The 11,755-nt window shown below is 25.1% G+C and overlaps 4 protein-coding genes across 4 annotated transcripts; 2 read left to right on the top strand and 2 right to left on the bottom strand.

Moving 5' to 3' along the window:
• Positions 1-2,920: 2,920 nt before the first annotated feature.
• Phum_PHUM182170 (eukaryotic translation initiation factor 3 subunit 6-interacting protein, putative) lies at positions 2,921-5,065 on the bottom strand (the record flags this gene model as incomplete). The annotated part of the gene is made up of 9 exons (XM_002425160.1): positions 2,921-2,971; positions 3,069-3,267; positions 3,342-3,505; positions 3,604-3,750; positions 3,835-4,005; positions 4,078-4,251; positions 4,341-4,570; positions 4,679-4,808; positions 4,898-5,065. The coding sequence occupies 9 exons, from the start codon at positions 5,063-5,065 to the stop codon at positions 2,921-2,923; spliced, it is 1,434 nt and encodes a 477-aa protein (XP_002425205.1).
• A 519-nt stretch (positions 5,066-5,584) lies between these two features.
• Phum_PHUM182160 (THO complex subunit, putative) lies at positions 5,585-6,553 on the top strand (the record flags this gene model as incomplete). Its single annotated transcript, XM_002425159.1, has 1 exon — positions 5,585-6,553. The coding sequence occupies one exon, from the start codon at positions 5,585-5,587 to the stop codon at positions 6,551-6,553; it is 969 nt and encodes a 322-aa protein (XP_002425204.1).
• A 951-nt stretch (positions 6,554-7,504) lies between these two features.
• On the bottom strand, positions 7,505-8,443 carry Phum_PHUM182150 (secreted ferritin S subunit precursor, putative; the record flags this gene model as incomplete). The annotated part of the gene is made up of 2 exons (XM_002425158.1): positions 7,505-8,361; positions 8,392-8,443. The coding sequence occupies 2 exons, from the start codon at positions 8,441-8,443 to the stop codon at positions 7,793-7,795; spliced, it is 621 nt and encodes a 206-aa protein (XP_002425203.1). The 3' UTR covers positions 7,505-7,792.
• Positions 8,444-9,135: 692 nt separating this feature from the next.
• Positions 9,136-11,598, top strand: Phum_PHUM182140 (PRKCA-binding protein, putative; the record flags this gene model as incomplete). Its single annotated transcript, XM_002425157.1, has 7 exons — positions 9,136-9,243; positions 9,900-10,028; positions 10,113-10,386; positions 10,491-10,624; positions 10,889-11,082; positions 11,162-11,417; positions 11,503-11,598. The coding sequence occupies 7 exons, from the start codon at positions 9,136-9,138 to the stop codon at positions 11,596-11,598; spliced, it is 1,191 nt and encodes a 396-aa protein (XP_002425202.1).
• Between the last annotated feature and the right edge of the window lie 157 nt (positions 11,599-11,755).

The following is an 11,755-nucleotide window of genomic DNA, read 5'->3' as shown; positions in this document are numbered from 1 at the left end:
TTAAAAGTTTTTTTTTTTTTTTTTTTTTTTTTTTTTTAAATTAAAGAGGGAACCCGGGGTAAAATTTAATTTTAAAAAAAAAAAAAAAAAAAAAAAAAAAAATGGATCAATCAAATATATAAAGTCTTAATAGAAAAAAAAATAATAATAATGATAAATTATATAAGGTATGATAATTATTACGTGGAAAAAAAATATTAAATAAAAAAAAATTTATATATATATACATGTGTGTATGTCACACCGAAAAACCAGTTATTAAAAAATAAAATAAATAAATAATTTTTTAAAAATTTAATTTAATTACTATTATTATTATTATTATTACTATTACGTATTGGGAATTAAAAAAAGTTGGCGAAATAAAAAAAAAAATTTTTTTTGATTGACAATAAAAATTTTAATTTTTTTTATAATTTTTTTTTAATTGATTTAAAAACATTATTATCATTATTATTTTCGTTTATATATATATATATATATATATATATATATATATATATATTTAATAAATAAAATTAATTAATTTTTTATTAAAATGATAATAATAATAATGCTAACTGGTTTTTCGGAAAAATTAAATAAATATATTATTTTTCCCGATATTATTATTATATTAAAAAAATAAATAAATAAATAAATTCCATATATGGAATTGTTTTTGGGAGAGAGGGAAATAATACTGATAATAAAAAAAAACTTAAAAATTAAAAAAAAAAAAAAAAAAATTAAAAATTAAAAAAAAAATAATAATAATAATTTCAATATTTCAATTATTTGTTATTTAATTTGAATAAATATATAAAATACGATTATTAAAACAAAATCGAGTTTTTGTTTTTTTTTTATAATAATAATAATATTATTATTTCAAAATTAAAATCGAATGAAAATAATAATAATGATAATAATGAAAAAAAAAAAAAATTTTTTGTTTAACTTTTTATTTTGTTAAAACTATTGAATAAATTTAAAAAAAAAAAAAAACGGCCTAAATTAATTTTTTTTTTTTTTTCATTCAAAAAATTAAAAAAAAGATTATTATTATTATTATTTGTCAAAAATTTCAATTTAGGCATTTAATAATATGTATGTATATGTATGTGCGTGAGTGATGTAGGTGTGCGCGTGGTGATGTGTATGCATGTGCATGTATGTATATATATGTATTATGCCAACAATTTTTAACCGGTTTTTTAAGTTATTAAATTTTGTCATTCATTTGTATTCATTCACGCTTTAAAAAAAAAACGTAATAATAATAATAATAATAATGGGCATTTCAATTAATAATTAAAATTAAAATTAATAATTTTATTAAAATTAATTTAATAATCGTTTAAATTTACTTACCGATTGTCGCCATCTTTGTTTTCTTTCAGAAACTGTTGGAATCTTTGCATAATCGTCCGCCATTTTGTTATTTCCACGATTTTTTTTTTATTTTTATTTGGAACGATTCAACTAATTTTTTCACTTAACATTATAAATATTATTATTATTATTAATAATGATTTTAATTTATTATAAATTATTAAAATAAAAAATTTTGTAACGCGTTTAAAAAAAAAAAAAATAAATAAATAAATAAAATTTGTTTCGTTAAATATGGCGGCATGAGGAAAAATATAGAAACAAGTGACCTTGAAATGCTTAACTACTTATAAGAATTTGTTTTCTGTTTTTTTCTTTTCTTTTCTGTTTTTCTTTTTTTTTTTCAATCGCAACAAATAAAAAACATGAAAATTGTTAAAAATTAATTAATTAATTACTTTTGTTAATCATTATATAATTACAATTATTATTTAAACGACGTTACCACTTTAATTTAACTACAATATTTCAAATTTGATATTAATATCATTATTAATAATATATATTATAAATGTAACAATATGGGTTTATATATATATGTAAACCGATTTTCAACACAACTTTTGAGTTTTCACTTTAAAAAAAAAAAAGGAATGTATATCATTTTCACTTGGTAATAAAATTTTGCAAACAAAAAAAATAACGGTCATTGTAATTTTTGGTGATTTTCTTTTTTATATTCAAATATATGTAATTCACGATTCTCACAATAAAAAATATATATGAAAAAACAAAAGTAAAAACGATTTAAGTTATCTAGTTAATGTGATTAATATATAAAAAATTTTTAATCGTGACTTTTATATATATATATATAAAAACGCCTAAAATTGTCAGAAATTATTTAAAAATTTTGAAAGGAGGTTTTTGACCCGCAGAAGGTTTCCTCCTATTTAAAAATAATAACTGATAATAACACTTATTTTAAAATCATATTTTCACATTAATTAATAACAAATTTTAACTTAAAAAACGAAAATTGATTCATTTTTACTTTTGATTTAATGAAACATAAAAGCGCGAATCGCGCAACTAAAAAGAACCGTTAACGAAACTCGATATTAGGGCCCTGAAAATTTTTTTTTTAGTTTGGCGCCACCTGTAAATAAATTTAGCAACTACCTTTTACTATAAAAAAAAAAAAACTTGTGTGGAGATGTAGTTTGTGAAACATTTTTGAATTTGTATATGAGTATAGCAAATATATTTCGATGAATAAATAAAATTAATATTAAAACTAAACATTTATTATATATATGGAAATTTGTCGGTTATTCATTTATCTAAAAGAACTTAATAAATGTTAAGTTTTAAAATAATAATTTCATTTCTTTTGTTGTGTAACGAGTAAAATTATCAAAAAAAAAAATTACAATGATAATATATATATATATGTGTGTATTTATATGTTATGTATAAATATATAAATCGATCGTAATAAAATAATTAATTAAAAATTGTCTTAAATTTTAATCGCATGAAGTTTTCGATTTAATTCTTCGAATTTTAATATTTTTCTTATAAAAGAAATCACCGTAACGTTGAGCTACTTTGTATCTGCTATATGAATCATATCGTTATCGATGTAAAAATCAAGCTAAAAAAAAAAAAGACAATAAAATTATTATTTAAAAAAAAAAAAAAACGTTTGCTATTTTTTTTCCCATTACCACCACTCCGATTGATACTCATACCTCAGATCCAGATTGAAATTTTCCATCTAAACCCGATGTTCCTTTTGTCCAAACGACATTTTTCATTTTATGTTTGAAACAGAGAAGGTGGATGCACAGAGTTTTAATTTCTTTTTCCAATTCGGATTTATTCTCTCCCTGACGACTCATAAAATTTGCAAGCTTTGACAACGGTAGAGTTGTGTAGAGTTTCAAATAACTAAAATAAAGTTATTTATTATTTAGTTTAAATTAATTGTAAATAAAATTTAATCATTTGGTGTTTAAACGAACCTTCTGATTGTGGGCAACATTTTTTGTTGACAAACTTCTTCCATGAAAACATGAGTTTGATGATTGATGGCTTCTTTGACGTAATCTTCATTGGGTGCATCGGGTGGAGGAGGAGACGGAGAGAGAAATTTCGGACAAGCGAATACAAAACAGGATTCGAATTCCTACAATGAAAACTTGTTGTTATTTCGACTCAAACAAAAACTAATAAGAAAAAAAAAAAAAAAAAAATTATTCAATTTAAAAATTAAAAACAACGAACGGTTAAATCTCCGCATTGCATCTTATACATTTTTTCATTATATTGTTTTTCTCTTAAAACTTGTTGTATGCTTTCATCTACGCATTGAGGATGTAATACTAAACAAATAGCAAGCAAATGATACATTTGATCGGCTTGCTTATTTATCTAAAAATATAAAAAAAATAAACTTAAAATTCGCCTGATAAAATGAATCTGTCATTTAAACAAACTCGATGAACTTATACAAACCTGATCATTTTGATAAGTCCTGGTTTGAAAGAGTTGTTTAGTGCGTTGTATATACAAAAGAATTGAACTGAACGTCCTAATGGCATCCGAATATCGACGCATCATTAAGTAAGCAAAACCAACGTAATAAGAAGTTGATATCTGACAAGCCGGAACATGCGAATACTGACTCTGAAAATCAAAATTGAATGTGTTTTACATCACAATTTAATTAATAAATGTCATTATATGAAAATATTTTACCTTTTTATTATGTAATTCAATATTTTCCAAAACCTTTATCGCTTGATAGTAATCACCTAATATCGAATGAAGTCTTAATAACCCTACAAGACTGAAATAACCGAGCATTTTGTATAAAGAATGCCTTCCAAAATCTCCAGCAACTGAATCTGGATCACCTCCGCTGGCATAAACCTGAGATATTATTTATTATTTTAAAAATTATTGTAAAAGTAAATATACATTCATCAAAAAATTTAAAATATTTGCCAAAAGATATTTACTTCGAGCTGCCTTTTGATGTTGGATTTATCGACGAGGGAATGAAGTACATTTAATACACATAACACATTCCAAACTTCATTTTTTTGATTTAATGTTTCAATTTCACTTGGAGATTTAGTTGATAATCTTGCTCTGTATTGTGCATATGATTGAAATTGATAAACAAATTCATCGACAAGTTCCCAAAGCCATTGATCAGGTAATTCTAACGGGATTGGCCCACTTGCACCTAATAAGAAAAATAACATTACATTATTTTCTCCTAATACATTACTTACATTATTACCCCTTTACAAGAATGTAATTATAAAAAAGTTTTTTTAAGTAAATTACATACATACCCAAAATATAATTAAACAAGTCACAATAATTGTAAAAAGAACCAAATCTCTGTTGCATGTAGGGTCACAAGAACTTCTGGCATAAATATGGCGGTAATATAATTCCTTGTAAAGAATTAGAAAATTCTGCACACAAAAAAAATTTATGTTTTAGTAAAAAATAACAAATTTATGCAAAAATCATGATTATAATTTTTTAAAGTTTTTATACTTACAGTATCGTTGTCAACGAGAGGAGCAACTTCATGCTCATCTGGCCAAGGCCTATTTTCAAAATATTGTAATGATAATTTGGGAAAAGAATTTTCGTAAATATTTTGTATTTCAAAAATATTTCCTTCATTAATAACATCCCTGAAATATGGTATAAACTTTTTTACCATGTCGGGAATTTTACCGTAAGATCTATCGTATTCAATGTCGCTGTGTGGTTCCCCCGTATGAATATCATAATCGTTGGGAGTTGAATACCCATAATCGTATCCCTAAAATAAAATAATTTAAAAAAAATTAGGACTGTTTTAATTTTTTTAAATTTTAATTTACGAGAGAGAGAGAAAAAAAAGAAACAACATGATTTTCAGTATGTGACCATACATAATCATAACCTAAAAATCTGATTTTATTTTTATATTAGAGTTTTTCAAAGAAATACTCTAAGAATATTTTCCTTACCGAGTCTCCATAATCATCATACATTATAAAAACCTTTTATTATAAAAGTTTTTCCACAAAAAAAAATATTAAATACCTAACGAATAATATTCGGTTTAAAAGTTTAACACATCTACAAGATGCTTTACAATAAACCATAGACAAAAAATTAAATTGCTCTGTTTTAACCATAGAGTTACCGGTGTTTGAAAGTAATAATTATAAAAATGAGCCCTCCTGTGAATACTATGAATGCTTTTTACAGCAAATTAGAAGTTTATCAAAATCATTTTAAAACTCACAATAAAAGTCGAGAACTTTCGGTTCACACTTCAAAAGTTCATTCTGTGGGATGGAGTTGCGACGGCAAAAAATTGGCATCAGGTTCATTTGACAAGTGTGTTTCTGTTTGCACATTAGATCGGGAAAAACTAAATAAAGATTTCACATTTCGAGGACACGGAGCCAGTGTTGATCAATTATGCTGGCACGCTACACATCCAGACCTCTTAAGTACTGCAAGTGGAGATAAAACCGTTAGAATTTGGGACGCAAGAAGTCAAAAATGTGTAACCATAGTAGAAACTAAAGGCGAAAACATAAACATAACATGGGCTCCTGATGGTGGTACAATTGCTGTAGGCAATAAAGAAGATTTAGTTACTTTTATAGATGCCAGAACACATAAAATATTAGCTGAAGAACAATTTCATTTTGAAGTAAATGAAATATCTTGGAATAAGGACAGTGATTTATTTTTTTTAACAAACGGTCAGGGTTGTGTTCATATTTTAAGTTATCCTGATTTAGAACTACAGCACATACTTAAAGCTCATCCAGGTACTTGCATTTGCATTGAGTTTGATCCGAATAAGAAATATTTTGCGACTGGATCAGCTGATGCTTTAGTTTCTTTATGGGATGTAGAAAATTTAGCTTGCTTAAGAACATTTTCTAGATTGGATTGGCCAGTAAGAACTATATCATTTTCATATGATGGAAAATTATTGGCTAGTGCTTCCGAAGACTTACTCATAGACATAGGAGAAGTAGAAACAGGTGAAAAAGTTATTGATATACCTGTGGAAGCGGCAACATTTACAGTTGCTTGGCATCCCAAACAATATTTATTAGCATATGCATGTGATGACAAAGATGCATATGACAGAAAAAGAGATGCAGGCACATTAAAAGTATTCGGTTTTTCTACAGAATAATTAAGTCTGATTTTAATAAATTCCACAAAAGAAATATTTTAACTTAGTATTATGTATTTATTTATAAGTATTTTTTCAAATATAATTAATTTACTGAAATGCAATACATGCATTTTATTTTGAATTTCAACACTTCGAAAAGCCTTTTTTTAATTGATTAACGAGTAAATGCTTCTGTACCATAAATCAATTATCAAATTTCTTAAGAATTATGTTTACCTGATAAAAAGTTTCCTACGACAACTTTAATTTCTTAGAAATATTTATAATTGATTTCAATGGAATTCATTCATAAATTATTTCTTAAAAAATTATTATAGACATTAATTTAAATCATTTTCCAACCTGATACTTATAACAAAAACTTCAATTTATTAAAGTAGTAGTCATGTTTTATCGAACAATCTTAGTTCAAAGTCTATATGTACGACAAAATATTTAATTATTCTGATAATTATGATTCATTGTTAATAATTTTCAAACGCGTTTTGTTTATTTAAACAATCAAATGAAAAAATATTATAAACAAATATTATAAATTCATAAAATTTATATACATTCCAAGAGTTAATTTTAAACACTTGTTGCTTTTACTTAAAAAAATAAATAAAGGGAAATAAAAATGAAGTGAAAAAAAAAAAAAAAAAAAATGCAACAATCTATATATTTATTTTTTTATACTTAGTTTAAAAAAGAAAGGTAAAATTAATTTTAACATGTTTACTTGATACATTACATGTGATATAACATGTTCAGTCGTTAAAACCCTTTTCGATAAAAAAAAAAAAATTATAAAAATTTAAATTGAAATCAATATACCTGTTCCTTTTCCAAAAACAAAATAAATATTTATCTAAGATATTAATTTTTGACATTTAAGGAAATACTGTAAAATTTCTACCATCAAAATTTAAAAAAAAAAATTAAGAGAAATTTCTTTTTTCTTTTAAAGATATATTTTACAAATTTGCAACAATGTAAAAAAAAAAAAAATAAAAATTATATATAATTTTCATTTTACAATAATAATAATAATAATAATAATAATAATCACAGGCAGTAAATGCATACAGTACATCCTTATACAAAATTAATAAAAAAAAAAAAATTTAAATAACCATTTTTTTTTTAAACTGCTAAAATATTACTGATTATTTTTTTTTTTTTTTAATAATACATAATGACACTGCTAAAAAAATATATATATATGTAAATATGGATACTTTCAAAAATATTTAACTAAAATAATTCATTGCTTGATAATTTTTTATCGAATAAAAATTCACCAATTGTACCATGGTGATCTAACATTTTACCCAAAATGGAAATCATTCCAGCAAGTTCTCTTTGGCCTTTGTGTTGTTCATCCAAATATTCTCCAGTCAAATAATCAACCAAATGATAGTCATTAAACGGAGGACTAACTGGAGTTTCACATGTAATAATTATATCTCTGATTTTGTTCGTTACGTGATTTTCCAAAGAGAGTGCATGTTTGAATGCACCGTGACCATTTTCCCAATGGGTTCTATCCGGCATAGGATCTTTAATTAAATTTTTAATGTCGTGAGTTAATTCTCCTCTCATAAGCAAATAATCAATTAATTTAATTGCGTGTTCTCTTTCTTCCGAAGCACTTTTGAAAAAGTATTCGGCTATGCCGGGTCTGTTGATGGTATCTTTTGAAAAATGAGCTCCCATTGCTAAATAGGTCATGGCAGCCGTTAATTCCTCTTGAATTTGTTCTGTCATTTTTTTCGTGCAAGGATCAACCATCGTAATCCAATCACGTGGAATATCTGGTTGTGCTGCTTTACAATGTAATTTTCCATTAACACCTTCCGATAAAATCACTCCGACGAAACAAAAACCCAATAATATATTCTTCATCATTGTAAATGTTCGTACAAAAAAAAATATTTCCAAAAATGAAAATTATTACGTTTTAATTTATATGTAACGCTTTCTTTTTATCCTTTACACTCACTGGCGTAGAAGGACTAGCCACAATGAATATCTACGTCGTACTAAAGTTTTTTTTTTTTTTTTTTGTTAATATGACTCAGTGTCATGCGACAACAACAACTTATTTCTTCTAATCACTTCATTACTCAACAGTATTTCAATCCAAGGTCTTTAGACTTTAGCAAACCTTTGACAAATTTCCTTTGAGACTTTTGTTCTAATGCAACACTGCTGACACTTATGACGATTATTATTATTATTTGATTCCAATCTAATAATTTTAGGCTTATTATTGTTATTAAATATTTAGAATTTTCAAATACATATAATTAATATGTTACAATTAGATGATGATTTTTTTTTCGAAGAAGATACTATGTAAGTTTAATTAATGAATAATTAATTATGTGCACCGAATCCTTATAAATTTTGTTAAAAATAAAAAATTTTAAGCTTCACTCGCACAAAAATTCAATTTAAACAAAATTTTTTTTTTTTAAAACAAATTAATCTATTTTAACAAAAATTATGAAAATGCTTCATCGTAATATATGATATTATTAATATAAAATGCGTATTTGAATGACATAACAACCGATTTAACATGTTTCAGGGGTATGACCGTTACATCTGGAACTGTTACTGTCAAGAAAGATAATTCAAATTTGATCGGTATCAGTATTGGTGGCGGTGCACCCTTATGCCCCTGTTTATATATTGTTCAAGTATGAATAATAAATTAATTATTCGCATGAATATGTTTTTGTTTTTGTAATATTTTTTCTCGCTTTCACTTTTTAAGGTTATAAGTTCAGTTTATGTATAATAAAACTTTATGCAAAGCTTTTAGAGAGCTAAAAAAAATTTTTCCTGCATTATTTTTACTACATTAAAAACAATTTTTTGTTTTTTTAAAGTTACACCATACCAATTATTGTTTTAATCAAATATAAAATGTTATCGAAATCATTTTAATGACCATTATTCTATAATATTGATTAAATTTAACAAAAGGTTACAGAAATTTTTATTTTCTTACTTTTTTTTCTTAACTTGTCAGGCAGTGTTTTTGTTTTTGTTTTTTTTTTTTTTTTTTGCTTTACCATATTTTAATTGTATTTCTTTCTTTCATTGATAAATGCACCTAAATTTCTTAATAACTAATTCAATAATATGTAAATTTATTCTATTCGTTTTTTAAACAATTGATGAATAAAAAAAAAAAATTTAAATGCTTTATTTTGCACAGTGAAATTTTCCATGGTTTTTTTAATGCATCACAATCAATCTATAAATTACTTTTTCTAAAGCAATTTGTTTGTGTCGATATGTTATTTAAATGAAAATGACTTACCATTAATCCTTTTTCGTTTTCCTTCAGGTTTTCGATAACACTCCGGTTGCTAAAGATGGCACATTACAAAGCGGCGATGAATTGGTCGGAGTCGATGGGCAATCTGTCAAAGGAAAAACAAAAGTTGAAGTTGCTAAAATGATTCAATCATGCAAAGTAAAAGAAAAAAAATTAAATTTTTTATTAATAATAATTTTTTAATAACAAAATATGTCATTTATGTTTTCTTTTAAAAAAAAGGATGAAGTAATTATCAGGTACAATAAACTTCATGCAGATCCAGAACAAGGTAAAACATTAGATATAATATTGAAAAAAGTAAAACATCGTTTGGTTGAAAATATGAGTAGTGCAACAGCTGATGCATTAGGATTATCCAGAGCAATTCTTTGCAATGATACATTAGTTAAAAAACTAGAAGAATTGGAAAGCACTGAAATGATGTATCAAGGTCTTGTAGAACATACGAAAAGAGTAATGAAAGCATTTTTTCAATTACTACAAGTTTACAAAGGTCAGAGAGAGTTTATCTAAAAAATAAAAAAATTCAATGTTTTCCTCAAAGCCGAATGCAAAACAAATTAAAACAAATTATTATTATTATTATTATTATTTTAGCTTTCGGTGATGCTTTTGCCGGAATCGGTGTAAGAGAACCCCAACCAAGAGCAAGCGAAGCATTTAGACAATTTGGAGATTATCATCGTCAAATGGAAAAATACGGTTTGCAAATGCTTAAAACTGTAAAACCAGTGAGTAATGTGATAAAACAAAATTTTTAAACATTTTTTAACATTTTTTTTTTCGATTTAAAAAAAATGATTAGGGTAAAAATAAAAATAAATTTTTTTTTAGATAACGTTATCAAAATCACGCATCGGTACAATGTACGATAATAATCTCAAGAAAATTTTTTAAAAGCTTTTAAAATTAATAATACATACGTTCAAAGATAAACAAATAATAGAAAAAAATTGATTACGGCCCTTTTTTTTTTTTTATTTATTTATTTATAGATGTTATCGGATCTTGGCACGTACCTACACAAAGCAATACCGGATACGAAACTAACAATAAATAAATACGCTGACACAAAATTCGAATATCTATCCTATTGTTTAAAAGTAAAAGAAATGGACGATGAAGAATACAGTTATGGGATATTACAGGAACCACTCTACCGCGTGGAAACGGGAAATTACGAGTATCGGTCGGTTGGATTTAAAAAAATCCCCTCCCCTCCCCCTCCCCCCTCCCGAAGAAAAAAATTTATCATTTTTTGTTTGAAGGTTGATATTAAGATGCAGACAGGAAGCGAGAGCGAGATTTGCACGTTTAAGATCAGACGTACTCGTCAAATTAGAATTATTAGATAACAAACACGTACAAGATATTGTTATACAATTACAAAAAATGGTCACCGGCCTTGCAGATTTTTATTCGAAAAGTTTACAACTCCTTAAAGAAAACAGTTTGTTTCCCGTCGAAGTAGATCTTTCTAGAAATGCATTTCAATATGAGTGTACGAGTCCGGTGATAAATGCGGTGAGTACGCGCGAGTCAGTCAGCCCTAATAATAATAATGGCGAGAAAAAAAATTTAAATTCGTTTTTTTTTTTTTTTTTGTTAGGAAGACGACGATGCTTTAATAATAGAAGCCGAAGAAGCAAACGAAGAACCTACTACGGTAGCAGACGAAGCACCATTAATACCGGATATAAGTTAATTAATAACGTATCGAATAACTTCCTGTTTAATTTTATTACTAATTATATAATATTATTATTATTATTTATTAATTACGTTTTTTTTTTTTTATTTTGTCGTATCGATTTCCTATCAGAAATAATAATAATAATAATAATAATAAATTCCTATAAATA

The sequence above is a fragment of the Pediculus humanus genome, genomic scaffold (assembly GCF_000006295.1).
Source record: "Pediculus humanus corporis 1103172107531 genomic scaffold, whole genome shotgun sequence".
Classification (NCBI taxonomy): domain Eukaryota; kingdom Metazoa; phylum Arthropoda; class Insecta; order Psocodea; family Pediculidae; genus Pediculus; species Pediculus humanus.
Note: the sequence above shows the minus strand (reverse complement) of the source record. Positions and strands in the feature narration are given on the sequence as shown.